Raw genomic sequence first — 17,879 nt, 5'->3', positions numbered from 1 at the left:
CAGAATAGCATTTGTTTTTAATCATTATGTTTGGGTTGGTATCTTAAAACTGAATTAATTTTGTTTTTTCAAGGATATTAACTGCCATTTCTTAGATTAAGTTTAGGGGAAAAAATTGAAACAGAAATCGTCTTATCTAGTTTAAATAATCCATTACACACCCAATGAATATAAGGCACTCCCTACTGGATAATGGATAATAGTGATATTTACATAGCTATATTTAGTTTCAATCCTACTCTGAAGGCAGTTTATTTCATATTATGAAAAACTGTTGTAAGATTTTATTCACAGCATTATGGTGAACTACAGCAAAGTGGATTATATTTCAAAGTCTCTAATGACAATCGACTCAGTATTTCAGTGCTTTTCTGTTTTATTTTTAGAAATCAGAGCACCTAGTAGAGTTTGCTATTTTTAGTAAACTACCCATTTTTCAATCAAGACAAAAATTCTATTTAAAATAATTTAAAAATCTTCCTAAATCATTACACTAAAACTTATGTTCAGAGGAAGCCTACTACCCAACAAAAACTAAACTATGATGTGAATTGTAAAAAAAATTAATTTACTATTTTAATAAGAAATATAAAACACCAAGACAATGAAATGTTTGCTTCCATCTTGGTCATACCAGTTTTGGTAATCATCATCATCATTATCATCATCTCTCATCATCACAGCACCTACATATCAGTTTCTATGACAATTTCATACACATTTTTCTCATGTTTCTCAAAGCAATAGATTTTATAAAAGAACACTTTCCTTAATTGAATGTTCATGGTGTTTTGGATTAAAATGAACAATGATTGGCCACAGTCCACCCAAATTAGGTTTCAGCAAAAAGGACTTGAAAATTTCCCAGAGCAAAGGGATGGATAAAATTTCCCAAGCAAAGGGATGGATAAAATTGACATAAACAATTCATTAATTTCACCAAAACATTCAGGCCCTGACACTACCTGTATGACCCTGGGAAAGTCATTTAGCCTCCCTGGGTTTCAGCTTCCTTGCAATAGGACAGGAATAATGATAATCTCTTTGGGCTGTTAATAGCATTAAAGGCAGAGAGTTCAGAATAATGCTTGACATGTAAAGTACACAGTAAATGTTAATTGAAATTGCTATTAGTTAGAACACACACACAGAATTAGGAATTGTGTAAGCTACCATCTTCATTATAATACTCTTGTTCTTATTTTAAGCTATGGCACTGGAATATATTAAATGCAGATGATTTGTCCACTTCGAAACTTACTAGTCATTGGGTCTCAGAGCACTGAAGGTATGTCCTTATGATAGTCTTTATTACTGAATTTCATTAAAATGAATTAACTCCTTTCTGATCAATAATCAGAAAAAGACAAAAAAAAAGCATGCTAAGTGGTTTATTTTAGAAGAAATGATCACTTAATTTGTTCACAGATAAATAAAATAACCTCTGTAGTCATTAATGCTAATCATGCTTATTTAGTTCTTTTAAGTTTGCAAAACACTTCCAGAGCAATGGTGAGAGAGCTCCACCTATCTCTTGCTTTTTCTTACTGTATTACTCAAGCCTGGGAATACAGAGGGAGGGACCTACCACCAGAACTCAATGATAATACTTTTGCTCATTTTCTTAATGTAGTTGACATAGAAATAAAGGCTTACTTTTTTTCACATAAATTTACAGAAAACCTAGAGAAATTATGTTTCACAAAGGCAATGAATATGCTTAAATTTTATTAGTAAAAAGACCATCTGATTACTGTCATTTGTGCTATCAAGTATGTCAGGGTTCTACAAAGCCCTAAAGATTTCTATCTGAGAAAGTTACTCCTAAAATATCTCCCCCACACTTTGAAGCAGCAATTGCCACAGAACTTTGCTTTTCTAAACAGAATTCTCCCATGTGTTTTCATTATTTTGCAAAACAGAAATACGTTTGACAGAGTCATAAGGAAATAAAGTCAACAGTAAGGCTGTTTCCGTCACCATTACGAATCAAGATCTACATTGAGAACCACATTTTTAAGCCCCAGAGGAAGTGACCTTCAAAAACACTTATAAACAACAACTAACTACAATAGTAAAAAGAAGAAAAAGTTATTTTTTCAAAATCTGGTCACCTAAATAATGTTTTTGAAAAATAGCAAAATACCATGTCAAATATAACTGCACAGAATTTGGAAGTCCATTTGATTTATATTCATTTCTCATGGGAAACAACCCATAGTTTGGCAGATTTTGTTTTTATGTGCTCATGGTAGGACTTCACAACAGTCTCTACAGGGAAGTGAAACACACCTCATGAGCACAACAGGATCCACAGCAACCCCAGAGGTTCTGCAGCAAATGCCTGATACCTAGGACTATGTCTGTTCAGGTTTGAACCTATCACTGTCTCCTGTTGAGACTTTTATTCTCATTATCCTGAGTGAGTCCAAAGCCAATGACAAATGCCCACCATTTTTATCTAACATTCCATTCACTAAACATCACTGAGCGCTATCAAGTGGCAGGCAATTCTTGAAACCGATGAACTTGCAGACCCATCAAAAACAATTTTTACTCCTTATTTTCTAGGGCATGATCCCCAGATGTTTGTTTTGTTAAACCAGCATTACAACATGGAACTCCATCATGACTTTAAAAACATGAGCTTTTTGAAGGATAAAAGCTTACAGAAGAAATTAAATTAAGGAGGACAAGATGACTATAAAAGGAGAAAGAGCAGACAAAGGCTATAACTCACCATTAAAGAAAATGCTACAAATATGAAGAAAACAAAACTTTATGTTATGGACTGGCCTCTCTCTGCAGGAGAGTTCAAACCTATGTCAGCTGTGAATGACATCAGAAAGGAACTCCATGATGTCAGTATCAGGCTTACCTGGAACTTTTCAAACACTCTTCCAACCTCTTGATAATTATCTCAGATCTTACCCAATAAAAACCACAAACCCCAGTAAGCCTGGAACTGCCCCTCGTACATGAATATTGCCCTTAAGCATGCTCATTCACGCTGAACACTGTGATAGTCATATTAGAATGTTCTACAAAATAGTTGATCTTTTTTCTACACCAATTAAAATTTCTTTTAATAATAATGATGCTCAGAAAAAATGAAGAATTCCCTACCTTGAACACATCAAGTTGTTGGTTAATTGTCTCTGTTTCCATACCAACAGGACCTTGTGATTCTTCATGCTCTTCAGCTGTCTGAAGTAAAATAGAAAATTCTTTCAATTTGCTGTAGAATTCTTCAAGACGCTCAATTGTTCCTTGAACCTGCTCTTCTCGGGCTTGTGCTCGGTCCAGCAGCTTGTTGCACTGTTTGCTTAAAGCTTCTAAGTCCCTTTTGATTCCAACAAGATCAGGAGAGGTTTCTTCAGTGGCCAGCATCATCTTGCAGGTTTTATTGGCATTGTCAATGCTTGTTATGAGGGCTGCTAGTTTCTTCAGGAAGGTTTTAATGGCCTCCTTTTGCTTTTGCAGTGTTTCTACATCTCTTCCTACTGGGGCCATGCTATCCAGTTCATCATCAAACTCTGCAAACTGAGAAAACATTTCTCGGATGGTATTCTGGAAATGTCCAATGCCCTGAAGCTTGGTTTCTAAGAATGAACACTTTTCATCAACCTGCTGACTTAGTGCACTATGCTCTTGAGCTAAGGTTTCTGCTTGTAATAAAATATCAGAAGTTCCTTTTGAGTCTGAGGCTTCTACCACAAGGGCCTGTGCAAGTTCTTTGACCAAATCTATCTGTTGCTTCACAGCCTGAAGTGATTTCTGCTGAGTTTGCAACATGGTCAGGTGTTTATTACTGTAAGCCTGGGGTCCGAGGGAATCATGCACATCCAGGTGCTCCTTTGCACAATGAAGCTGCTTTTTAGCTTCTTTGGAAACTTCTTGAAATTCTTTAACCTTCTGGGCCATGTTCTCGAGAGAGAATTTTTTACTGTGAAGTTGTTCAGTGACCATATCAACTTTCTGGATCAGTGATTTATTCTCATCAGTAACAACCTCTTTGTCTATCTCACAGACACTGAGCAAGCTATTGGCTGCATTGTTTAGCAATTCGACCATCCCAAAGTGTTGATCCATTTCCTTCTGCAGAGACTTTAACTTGGCAATAGAATTCTCTGTTTCAGTTGGATCCAAGCAACATTTTATTTCCTCCAAGTTATTTTCACATTTGTCTATCCATGGTCGGAGAGTCTCTACATGCTCTTTATATTTGAGGGCTTTTTCCAATGTATCTTTTAGCTTTTCCTCTCTTTCTTTCACCTGTTTATTAAGTCCATCCCAATTGGTTTTAATAGTGTTAAGTTGTAACTGTAAGGCTGCCTTCTCAGACCCTTGTGTTTTTAATAACAGATTTTCACCTTCCACCATGGTCTTTTCATAAATATTAGACTGAGCATTCAAAGTTTCACTGAAGTCTTTCTGAACTTTAATTAATGATTCCAAGACATCTAGTTTGGCTGATATTGGGTGAGACTTGTTTTGCTCTTCTTTCTTTGTATCCAGCCAAGCCTGAAAATCTTGAGACATCTGCTGAAATTGATGAGAACTTGCACAGGCTGATTGAAGGTGCTGGACATGGTTCTCTAAAAATGAAATCACAGACATGTTTATTTTACTTCAAAATGTTGATCTGATCCATGAAAAGTCAAGAAGAAAAGCAATACATGTACAAAACTATCTAAAATTGTGGCCTCCCTGGTGGTGCAAGAGGTTGGGATGCAGCACTGTGAGGCTGTCCATGGCCACTGCAGCGCAAGTTCAATCCGTGGCCAGGGGAGGTGACCCACATGGCACAGCAGATCTCTCCTGACTCGCCCGCTGCTCCCCTCAGCAGTTTATTTCAGTCAATCTGCCTGTTCTGTTCCCCACTCTGTCTCTGGTGATTCCTCTCACTCCCCCATACTCCTGTCCTATACCCCAGTTCTTGTATGCATAAATTAATAAATCTTAAAAAAAATCAAACAAAATCAAGGACTGTTGGCACTGACTATGAGAGCTACAGGTGAGCTTAAGATATCGGCAGAGGGGAAAAAAGAAGGAAGCAAAAGGTAGACTCTATAGGAAAAGATACATCAAGCCTAGATGTCAGAGTCATCTCCATTCCTGTGTGGGGAAGTGCCAACTGTTTAATGTTCTAAGGTATTCTGAGAGACAGATAATCTATCTCTTATCAAGTATGACTTTTCCACTTCTCTGATTTTTACATATCATAAAGGCAATTATCAAGTAGCATGGGGTTGGACCCCAAATCAATTCCAAGAGTTCGAATACTGTGCGAAAATAATGAAATCCCTAAGCCTCATTTTCCCAAATACACATTGGCAACAATGAAAGTTGTTGTAGCAATTAAATTATAGTACATGTAAAGTTCTTAGCTTAATGTCTGTCACAAAAATGTTCATAACATAATAATCACAATAACTAATATTCATTATCAATATCAAAACATCTGTCAATCTGAAATGGCTGCTATGAATATAGACAAATATAATCAATAAAAAAATCATAAACTGAATGCTTACTAGGTACAAGACATCTAGTGTCACTTTTTAAAAGAACAAACTAAGCAGCCAGGTGTATTCTTCTTTGACAGGTTCTTCTGAAGTCTAAGAACTCACCTACTGCACATCTAAGTCTAAGAACTCAATCATATTGGCACATCTGTCACAGAACTATGTCCACAGTGGATGAGAGAGAAAAATAGTGCCAAATGCTTCTCTTCCACACATTTCTCAAGAAAAGCTTTTAATGAGAGACTCAAAGTAACTACAGATAGAAAATGATGCAAAGTGTTTTGAATAACTGTATTTATCTGTTGTTCTGATGCAATGAGTGTCACACAGCAAAAATATTTACATCTTTTGAAAAACAATTTGAAATACGTGAAATTTTAATAGGACTTTATTAGTGGATTTTACCAACAGACTGCCTATTATCCATGTTGAATTACCCGAACACAATATGTGTATGTTCTCTGTGCTGCTGTGCTCATAGTGGTGGTTTATTCTTGCCAGAGTCCTCAATTATGGGCAACGGTTTGGAAAAAGGCAACATATTACCTGTATCACCAGGAAATATATGTATTACAGAAAGGGAAAGGGAGACAAACCTGCTTTTTGCTCAATATCCTTAAATGATTTTAAGATGCCTTCTAGTTGTCTACTAAGTTCTGCTTTCAAGTACTCTTCTTTAACCAATGCTGACAAATCCTCACAGAGAGTCTGGGCCACTTTTATCTGCTTCGATTCCTGCTCTATTTCCTGCTTCATTTTTTGGGCTGTTTCCAACTGCTGGTTCATAGCATCAGGGTGTGTGCTCACGGCCACACTGCTGCTGAGTTTATTATCCAAGTCACTCAGTTTATTGGAAAGGCTTCTCAGCAGGCTCTGATACTGTGTGCTTTTAACAATGGCTTGATCAATCCAATCACATCTGTCACTCAATTGTCCTGTTAGGCTGTCCCATTTTTGGGTTACAGCTGCCAGTTGCTCTTTCACAACCCCATGGAAAGAAGGGTGTTCACCAGGTCTGCTCAGAATGCTCTGACCAGCTGCCGTTAGCTGTTCATACTGAGGTTTTCGAGTATCAAATTCTTTCAGCAGAATCTAAGGTAAAGAGGCAATAAAAGTAAATACAACATACAAATTATCAGATGATTACAGAAAATACATCTGTATGCTTCTAACAGACGAAAACGGTCCATATTTACTTAGTTTTTACCTTAGTTTTTTAGATACTTTTCCCTGGTTTTTATTTTGAGGGCAGTACAATTATCTTAAACTAATTCAAAGAGCAATGGTGCTTCAGAGAGATAATATTTTGCCTAAAATAACATCCCCCAAAGAGAAAAAAGAAGAGGATAAGTATTTTTGGTAGTCCGGGCAAAAGGAATAAAAGATTTATGACAAGCTTTCATACCAAGAAAAACACTGCTGTCAGACAAGTTCATGTTCCACTGGTGTCAAATTTGTTTTTTTACTCATACTATTCTCTTTGCAAGAATTGTAAAACTCTCTATAACATTTTACACTAGAGGAAATGTACAGCGCTAACAGTACTGGAATAATATTAGCTCACAGGGCATTGATTTACAATGGTTTTCTTTAATGTAAGATTTATTGACATTTATGGTTTTATTATAAAGGTTTAGTCAATAAATCATATTGCTCAGAATGAACAACCTCCATGTGGTTCTCATTATAAAATTTATTATCCAAAAATTTCCCTCTAAATATTTTATCTATCTCTGGGAGACTACCAAAAGTAGGAGTAATTATTTGTCCCCAAATGCTTATTTTTATCTTTTGCTTTTGTTCTCTTCAGATTAAGAACACACATGAACAAGAACATTTGACTGATTTGTATTTTCGGAGACTAGGATCAGTCTCACCACCCTAAGCCACTATTCAGATGAAGACACTTAACTGAAACCACAACAGAACTTCTGCTATTGCATCTGACTTAAATTTTATGGATGTTTTTCCCCTTGTGGATTTATCTGCTTATTATTAGGCTAGTCAAATTAATTCACTGGGTTTCAAGGTTCCCTCTCTATTCACCCTATTCTTTCTCTTCTTCTTCTTGTCTCTTCCTCCCACTCCTGCCCCAGTTATGGCTGCATTGTATGAGTTTTACAAGTTTCATTATCTACTACCACAATCAAAATGAATAAAACCTCAAAAGAGTAATTTCTAAACAATAAAAAGCATGTATTAGGTTCTCATAAAAATGTTATTACTTATACAACTATATAAATCCTTCAAAGGAGGCCCTTTGTAACAGAACCTGTACAAATCACAATATGACTGAAATGATGAAGGGACTATATCCATCAGGGACTCAACAGATTATTCTGGAAATGATTCACAACTTTAGTTCTCTTGGGGTTTCTTGCTAACCTCAGGACAGTAGTTTATGGGCATCTGAAATATACTCCAAGGCAGATAAAGCACATGCTCTCCAGACTTAATGTATTTATAATGAAAACATTTGTCTTAAGCAATACTCACCTGCACCTGCTGCCTTTGTGTGTTTAGCATATTTGGGTCAATTGACAAAGGCCCAAGAACACTGACCATCAATTCTTTCTCCAAGAGCCACTGTTTTAACTGAGCCTCTACAGTTTGAAATTGGGTTAGATTATTAGAGGATTCTTCCAATTTTTGTTGCCTATCAACTGTTAATTGATTAAGTTCTTGCCACTTGGAATCTGAAAGAAAAACAAAAGAATGAACTGGTATTCTCTTTATAGGTATTTAAAATGATTTTTGCCTATGAAGACTGTAGGATATGACTCAAGATGATATAAAATGGCTATCATTCATTCCATCTGCATAACTTTTCTTACCTTGCCGACTGAAATCTAACCTAAGAGATTAGTTGCATCTAGTGATAAAGATTTCATGGCTCTGATGGTTGTGTGGCAACTGAAGTACATGAAAAAACATATTTGAATATTTTTGATGATCTGTAAAATGTAAGATATTCCTTATAACTAAAAAGATACTGAGATTCTTTGTCCTGGGCAGAAGTTCTATGAAGTGTATTTCTTCAACTATAACTGATGTACAATATTAATATTAATTCTTTCGTTAAATATCAAATCTTCAATGATCAGTTCTAGGCAAATGACTCCTTCATTTGTGTATCAGAATCTAACCATTCTCCTCTATTCAAATCACACATTAGCAACTTACTGCTCAACAGTTACAATAGGAAATTTCAACACCTTCACACAACATTAAAAACATAAAACTCAATGGGTTCCAATCAAAACTGGTGGATTTTTTTTGACTTTCAAAGGTATTTTTTCTCCAAAGTCATGAGGTATAATAATTCAGAATGTTCTTTTGTAACTTTCCTAACTTTTCTATATCCTTGATGATAAAAACTTAAACCCACCCTTTATATTTCCAATGCTTTAAATCCATTTTGATCCTCAGCTGTTTTGCCTAGACTATTGGTTCTGGAGTGAGTGTTAACACACGGTGCTGGGCTCCATCCACAGTTTCTGATTTAATAGATCTGAAGTGGGGCTTGAAAATTTCCGTGCTGCTGCTGTTCCAAAGAACATACTTTGAGAACTACAGATCTAGACTACTAACCTCCTAACTGGCTTCTCAGCTGCAATCCATTAGATTTGAAAATAATTTCCCTAAGAAATCACTTTTAAGAATGTCAAATCCGGGCCTCCCCGGTGGCACAGTGGTTGAGCGCTGGGCTGCAAAGCTACCCGCAGCCTCTGCAGCGCTGGTTCGATCCCGGCCACCGGCGAGAGCCCCACATGGTGCCACAGACCTCTCCTGCCGCCCGCTGCTCTCCTCAGCAGTGTATTTAGTCAGTCTGCCTGTTCTGTTACCTGCTCTGGTGAATTCTCTCACCCTCCCGCACTTCTGACTGTACCCAGTGCTTGTATGAATAAATAAATAGATTTAAAAAAAAAGAGAGAGATCAAGAATGTCAAATCTGTGCTCAAATCCTTTAGTAACGCCTCACTACCTATGTGATAAAATCAGAAGACATTTGATATCCAGGACCTCCCACAAACTGGCTCTCATCTACTCATCTTAGAGGGTTTGCAATGAATCCTCTGTTGAGCCCCACTGATCTTACCACAACCATACAAACAGGCTTTTGCTCACAGAGACCCCATACCTGACAGGCTCTACCTCCTCTCCATGTACTCCTTCCTTCACAATTCCACAGGCTCTTAAGTTCTGCTAATATACCTTTGCTGCTTCCCCACCCTCAAGACAATTTCCCTGAGGCTAAGAGTTCTTCACCAGAGCACTTAGCTCAGCACTTGAATATGTGAGTCAATCGACATTCACTGATCACTCTGATAAGTTGATATGAGAGATATTTTTATTAGTATAATAAACTAAATGGCTGATTCAATGCCTCAAACAATATCTAGTGGCATATTCTAATCAAACACAATCTGACAACAAATTCATGATAGGAACAAATTATTGTAATACAAGAGTTGCTTTTATAATGGGATTAAATATACTTTTGAACATTAAGATTCTCTAGGATGACCCTTTCCAAGCTAAAACATAGATTTCCAAATTCATCATACCATAGCTGATTATAAAGACTTTTTTTTAAATTAAGTACCATTGATTTGCATCCTTGTTAATTTTTGACAGGATAGGATTTATCCTCTCAGGTGTGGCCACCATAGCTCTCCCACCACCAAAGCACCCATGGTCCTCCACCATATTCTATTATACTATCCTCCCTCCCATCCCATTTTCTTCTCTCTCTCACTAATTTCCCCCGCCTGATTGTTTCAGATCTACAGTCAGATTGCAAGGGTTGGTTTTAAAAGTTTGTCTTTGTCTGACCCTTTCTGTGATTTCTCTTCCTTTCACATATAAGTGAAACATATAATACTGAAATCCAGTATTTATCTGGCTTATTTTGCCTAGCATAATCAAGGAAAAACAATTATTTATCTAAATATAATGGAACAATTGAAAGCAAAATAATTCTTACTATGATCACATTAAACAAACATCACCTACTATGTGCTAAGTACTGTTTGTCTGAGTTGTACACACATTAACTCATTGAATTCTCCAAAACAATACTTGGGAAAAACATTGTTGTCTTTTAGTCATTTTCCTTATAATTTAATAATGAAAAGGAAAAACAAGATAAAAAGCTTGTGACTGAAGAAAATTCTCACCCATAAGAAACCATTTATAAGATAGGATGGAGGTGGGAGAATAACTCAGGAGAATCAAAACCAGACTTCTGAGGAAAGCTACTTTTTAATGCCAATTGTGAAAGAGAAGAGCTAGGCAAAAGGAGCCCTGGAAGGAACTCCATCAAGGAGAAAGGAAGCTACTATAAAGTTGACAAACATTGAAGATTAATCAAACCAGATTATAAAAAAATTTAAAAATCAGAAGTACCAAAAATCTAGTAAAAAATAAAACATATTACTCAATACACATAATTTGTAGTGAAATTTACCTTCATAAAGATAAATTTAGTTGCTGTGTTTAGTAAGAAAAACACAAGGTTAGATATGCCAACTCTCCACATATAATAGAATTTGAAATGACACTTTTGAATATGCAAAATAGATTCTGAAGTATTATAGCAATGCCAAAAATAAGTGAGGCTGTTGGATAAATGTTTTCTGATAAAAATTATGACAGAAAATGATTGAGCTTCTGTTCATAAACTCCGGTGTGAGTGATGTAACATACCTATTTCTGACAACATCTGTTTCCATTTGGGGGCTTCAGGAGTATCTGGGTTTTCCTCTAACAGCTCTGTCAATTGGTCTTTCAACTCCTGCACTTTGTTTACATTTTGCTTCAGTTCTGCCTCAAATGACTAACAAGGGGAAAAAAATAACTGCATTGAAGTATGTCAACATCGAAAGACAAAACCACAATTATGATAGAGCATTTCCCCCCCAGCATGACCAAAAGAGGAAAAAAATCCACTGTTAAATGCTGAAGGGGGTGAGGCCCTGAATCCATCATTTATTTTCCATTTCATTCCAATTTTAGTATATGTCCTGCTGAAGCAAGCACTAATTTTCTTTCCTCTTCTTAATTAGTTTTCAACTATATAATAAAGGAATCCCAAAGAGAACTAATACAGCTAGTGAGATAATAATTCTCATCCCATTACCAGAAAGAATTTCATATCTGGGCCTGCTTGGTGATGCAGGGGTTAAAGTCTCAGTGCTATCAGCTATCGCCAGCCATTAAGGCTTGAGTCCAGCCAGGGAGCTGACCCACATGGCACAGCAGACCTTTCTTGTCTAGCCTGCTGCTCTCCCCTCAGCAGCATGTTTCAGTAGATCTGCCTGGTCTGTTCCCCACTCAGTCTCTGGTGAATCCTCTCACACCCCACACCGCTGGCCTACACCCCAATTCTTATATGCAGAAATAAATAAAAATAAATCTTTAAAAAATAAATAAAAAAGAAAGAATTTCACATTATTCTCAAACAAATCCCTCTGGAAAAAAGGAATATATAGATCAGTAATATTGCAATTAATGAGAATATGATTCTTAACAAAGCCTGCCAGATTGGCGAATCTACTAGTATATGAGCTACTAAAGCACTAATTTCTTTTCCTCTTCTTAATTAATTTTCAACTATAATGATAAGCATTTTTCTGGACAACACAATATAGAGTTCAAATATAGGTAAATAATTTGTAGATATTTTCACCATCATTGCCACATGTAAAATCATTTCCTCATCCATAACAGTTGTAGAAAGAAATACTGTCCACTAGTGAAAGGAAAGTCAGGAGCTACCCTGTTTTTACTGGACAGAATAGATCCCGAATATACTTAGCCCTTATATAAATCTTTTCCAATAGCTGGCTGGTTAAAATCCTAGACCTAAACTGATTTAAAGGTGGCAAAGCTGCTTACATCCAACAGTTCACTCACCTTTATAATGCCTTTGTGCAAAAATAAATAACAACTATCATTACTCTCTGTAGAAAACATATTAAACGAAATTGGAAAATTGCTTGCTGAAGATAATAGAGTTAGGAAATCAGAACAGAGCTCCTGACCACAAAGGCTCAGTTTAAAATGACACTTACAATATTTTAGTAAGTGTACCACAAACTATATACCTTGTTCTGCTCAACCTGAGTCTTCACAGCTTCAGTATCTGTAGGTGTAGGTGCTTGATGCCACTTTGTTGCAGTTTTGTTCATCTTCTCTAACCACTGCATCATTGCACTTGATTCTTCCTGAGCCTTTTGCAATTTGGAGAGTTTGGCATTAAGTTCGGCTATTTTGTCCTTAAGTAAGAGACCAAGATCTTCATAACCATGGCTTATGTCAGTCATGTCCTTTTTGATGGATGTTAGTCCTGAGAGTAAAAAAAAAAAAAAAAATTGGACATATTTTCAGGGTGTTTAGCACTCTAGAAATAAAAGTTTGCTTTATGTGATGTCTCCTTCCATTTTGTGAATATAAATACTACTATGATAAAATCAGAATTTCTAGAACTAAAAGATTAGATCATCTTTTTTTTCTTTTTTTAAGATTTATTTATTTATTTATACAAGCACTGGGTACAGTCAGAGGCGTAGGAGGGTGAGAAAATTCACCAGAGCCAGAGCGGAGAGTAGAACAGGCCTCCCCAGTGGTGCAGTGGGTTAAGCGCAGCACTGTGAAGCTATCCGCAGCCTCTGCAATGCGGGTCCAATTCCCTGCCAGCCAGGGAGAAACCCACTTGGCACAGCAGACCTCTTCTGTCACGCTCACTGCTCCACTCAGCAGTGTATTTCAGTCTTCTGCCTATTCCGCTCCCCGCTCTATCTCTGGTGAATCCTCTCACCCTCCCGTGCCTCCAGTCTGTACCCCACTTCTTGTATAAAAATAAATAAATCTTTAAAAAAATACAAAACCATGAAATACTACTTAATTCCTCAGGTATCAATGATAAGAAATTAGATCAAATAATGTATCACATACGACAAAATACTTCAGATTAACCAAAAAGAAAGAAACATAACCAAATGTCACACTGAACTACTGGATTTCACTACTTTCAAATAAACAAAATTGTATGGAATGTAATATAAATGCATTTATGAAGACTCTGATAAATAATACCACATAAATTCAAGTTTGAAATTTCAATATAACTACTGTTCACCTCTAAAAAGGTTTTCCTCTCAAAAAGTTCCTTTAATCATAAGCAATTACTATTTACCTTTATTTGCCAAAATTTCCTGAGTATCTGTGGCTGTTCCTTCACCATTTAATATTACTCCACCTGTAAAAATATTAACACTGAAGCAACCACATATTTCCAAAGCATTTCTATGTATTAGTAGTAAACAGCATTAAGTTAAACCACATGGACAGTAATCATTTTAAATGTTATTGCTATTTGAAAATATAAACTATTGATTCGATTTCAAAATCAATGAAAGTCTAAACTTTCAAGGTCAAGCAACACCCTCTCTTTACAAAACTTATTTGAATTAGTAATGATTCCCTTAAAAACTAGAATATCAAAAAGATTAAATTATACATATTAATCAAGGGTTATCAATAAAACAAAGCTGTAATAAAGTTTCTTCATTGCCAGTATTATTTTTGATAAGGTCCTAACGTTCAGAAATTGCTCAAAATATGTGTTGCATGAAGCACAAATGACTAAGAGACAAAAGAACATTTGCCTTACTTAAGAAATGGCAATTATCTGGTGCAGTTACATCGTGTTATGTATTTATGGAGGCAAAAATGATGTAAAAAGACAGGAAAGAAAAATTAAAGTTAAAAAAGTACCTACTACTATACCCACATTATGTCAACACAGAGAGAGAAGAGTTCAGGGATTAGAAGTATCTGGGTTTTATTGTATAACTCACCTGAATGTAAATCCCAGCCCCACTAATCACTAGCTGCCTGACTGGACAAATTAATCACCACACCATCAAACTGATAGAGAAAATACTAACTTGTGAGCCTAAAATGGAAATTGAAGACGACCTATTACCAAGCAAATAAGAACTACTCTGTGATAGTAATTATTATTTCTCTTTAATCATATAAACATCTAGCTTTGGTAGGTTTCTCATAATCAGAATATTAAAAAATCAGTTAGAGTTTATCATGCTAATATGAATTGGCTACCTAACCAAAACAGAAGATATTTCCCAAAATCAGCCACACAAGAACAAGTCTAAACAAACAAAAACATTTAAAAAAAATCAGAATTTTAAACTAAATTTCATTCATTTTAAAAAATCATTCAGGATGACATTTTAGATAGAAGTAAAAATGTTCTATAGTTGCCAATAGAATTCCTTTCCTTAAAAAAAAAAACTTGACAATTCAGGAAATCTGATTAGGAGAAAAAGAAGAGATCATCACACCATATATAATAGGAGTATTCCCTGAAATGGGATTAATAGAGCGGAATAAATGGTTGGTTGAGAGACGGCCCAGCTGCAACATCAGTCTCACAATAGGGACAGCTGGGGGCTGAACAGAATAGATAAGCCATAGAGGACACTCAGAAACTCTCTGAATAAAGATATGAGATCTGCCTTCTCTCTACACTTGAGTTAAAAAATAAAAACTTGATAATGATAACAATATAAATGTTTGAAACATAAAACTACACCCACTGCTTAAACTGATTATAGAATCATTAGACATGATTCTCCCTTCTGCTAAAAAGAGTGGCTCAACCATAACTAAGGTTATGATTTAGATACTATGGCTAATACATTATCTCATTGTTTTCTTTGGGAATAATGAACAGAATAAAATAGATGGGAATAAAACAAGAGAGGTTCACTCTACAGAAAAGAATCTATTTCCTTTCCTTGCCTCTTCTTTTCCAGGACATGAGACTCATTTACCAAATATTTCAAGTAGAAGTTCAACATGTTTATTAAGGAAAAAAATAAAATAAATTGTAATCTGACTTTACCCTCCTCCAATACAATACTCCTTATTGTTACATATTAATTTATCTATATTTTAATTGTAGTCTTTAATAAAATGAAATCTAAGAGGGATTGAAATCTGACTAATAAAAACTTTTCCATGGCAGTCTTTAGTGTGTTCATTGATGTCATATTTCTTGTCACTTTCCTTTGTATTTCTGAGGTTGTATTATGCATTAATTAAAAAAAATTCACAAATAAAATTGGGTGATAATTCTTAGTTTTTGCCATAACCGATAATAAAGCTCTTACCTGATTTAACTGCTGCTATTGTCTTTGCAGGAGTAGTCACAGCACTTATTAGGTTACATAGTGAGATCCCACTGTTGTTTACTTTCTGAATCTCTGGTGCTTTTAAACTCCACTTTTCTTGTAATTCCTTGAAATATAAAAACATATCATTTTTCAGACTTCATAATATTTTCAAAGTTACACGTTACAATTCAGTTTCTTAAATATAAATCAGAGAGAACAAGTGTAGATCCTGACTTGTGGGGGAGGGGATGGAAGAAAAAGGCACCATCCCTAATTGTTCCAACAGCCCCAGTGACTGTTAACACTGTTAGCAGTGAGAAGGGGAGGAAGGTCCATCCTGCATTCTGCCCCTGGCCACAGTGAAGTCAGGCTATTTCTAGCTGCCATGGGTTCCAAAGTAACTGTCAACTGTAAGATTGGAAAACTGTACTAGGTAACAGCCAAATGACAAGAAGAAATAGACTAGAAACAATATAAAAAAGAGGGAATTCAGAATTCCATTTAACAGTGAGTTTTATCCACAAAGATTTCAATGAATTAAAAAAAAAATCACACAAATATGGATTGAAAACTAATCATACATTTTATAATGAGTCAAAAAACAGAAGATATGTACTATTTGTATTAGAGATTCAAACAACTTCTATTTTCAAATCCTCATTATGATGACATCCAAGCTATAGAGTGAAAGCTGAGTTGAAGAGGTGGAACTTTTTACTTAACATCATGAGAAATGGTGTAAAAAGATAACTGAAAACTAAGGAGAGATTTGGAGGAAAAGGAAAATTGGACACCAAAACAGTCAGCAATTCACTTCTACACCCCTTAAAAAAAAGCTAATTAAGCGTTTATGCCTTTCCTTAAAAGGACCAGTTAACCCCATGTCATGATTTTTCAATATCACCAAAATATACAGTACACAGATGAGGCTATAACTTATAATAAATAAAAGGAAACCACTATCTTCTAACTTCTTATTACTGACACAAGCAAATGAGAAAATAGTATTAGATTCAATGATTCACCTTAGTCTCTTCCAAAGATTTTCCTAAATCATCTGCACCAAAAGAAGGTTGTACAATGGGAACTTTTTCTGTTGTTTCTTTTATCCATGATTTTAAGGATTTAACAAGGACCTGGAAAGCATCCATCTGTTCTTGACAAGAAGACACAGCTTCTTTTCTAGATAACAAAAATCATTGAAAAATTTGTCACAGAAAAGAGATGCTCTAAAAGACTAATTACTAAGAAATAATTATTCCTGCATCAGACTTAACATTAGGAAGCCCTCTCTCTAACTCTTTGGTAGAAGAAGAAAGGTCTCATAGGTAGCAAGTGAAATCAGCGAAATAACATCTATTTCTCAGGCAACGTCTGTAGATAGGAGCAGTTAAGAAATCTGTAACCCACATGTAACGACACTCAATAATACAACATAAACTCTAAGGTTATATAAATATTTCTAACATTACTTAGACTCAGTGAGCTTTGATCTGTCCACTTACATGGTACTTAGTGCCAACAGGCACAGAACCAGAAGGGAAACATTTACCAATCACTGAATGAGGAAAACAGAATGCCACCTAGTGGTTTCTGGGCCATACCACAGCCACCTCAGCGGACACAGAAACTTGGTACTTCAGTATAGATTTAAATCTCCAAAATTGAGGAAAGATATGGTGACTAAAGAATTCTAATGATTGCTTCTCTTATAGATATTCAGAAAGTTCCACGGGAAACTACAGGAACCCCTCTGTACATAAGTACCATGAGGGAAGACAAGCACAGCAAATGAACAATGGTGAGGGCAATTACATTTGGTACATGGATGATGTGTGGATGTCATGTGCACATGTGCAAGAGGGTGGAATACTGGCACATCAGAGTCTACTGCTGCTGAACTAATTTTGGATGATTCCATGCTTTCAAAACTGTACCCATTTGAAAAAAAGAATCAATGTAGAGATTACTTAAGTAAGTCAAGAATATTTCTTTTGTGCAATGTGAATTAAATAATAAATGACAAATATAGCTCCACAAGTAATAAGCTGGAAGAGAAATGATTATTTTCTTTTTGGGAGTCACTATAAATTTTAGCCAAACCATATGTATATGCTAAACTAACATGAAATCAGAAACATAGAAG

General features: G+C 35.6%; 1 protein-coding gene across 10 annotated transcripts in view; it reads right to left on the bottom strand.

Moving 5' to 3' along the window:
• Positions 1-17,879, bottom strand: part of DST (dystonin) — a gene marked incomplete at both ends in the record, with an annotated part of 433,522 nt that overhangs the window by 89,764 nt on the left and 325,879 nt on the right. For all 10 annotated transcript variants that reach the window (XM_084229023.1, XM_084229019.1, XM_084229024.1 and 7 more), the window contains 8 exons: positions 3,127-4,598; positions 6,125-6,620; positions 8,025-8,224; positions 11,238-11,367; positions 12,638-12,879; positions 13,729-13,791; positions 15,731-15,857; positions 16,759-16,915. In XM_084229023.1, the coding sequence (XP_084085149.1) occupies positions 3,127-4,598; positions 6,125-6,620; positions 8,025-8,224; positions 11,238-11,367; positions 12,638-12,879; positions 13,729-13,791; positions 15,731-15,857; positions 16,759-16,915 (2,887 nt within the window). The remainder of the gene's footprint in view (positions 1-3,126; positions 4,599-6,124; positions 6,621-8,024; positions 8,225-11,237; positions 11,368-12,637; positions 12,880-13,728; positions 13,792-15,730; positions 15,858-16,758; positions 16,916-17,879) is intronic.

Source organism: Talpa europaea, assembly GCF_964194135.1.
Source record: "Talpa europaea genome assembly, chromosome: 2".
Taxonomy (NCBI): Eukaryota; Metazoa; Chordata; class Mammalia; order Eulipotyphla; family Talpidae; genus Talpa; species Talpa europaea.
Note: the sequence above shows the minus strand (reverse complement) of the source record. Positions and strands in the feature narration are given on the sequence as shown.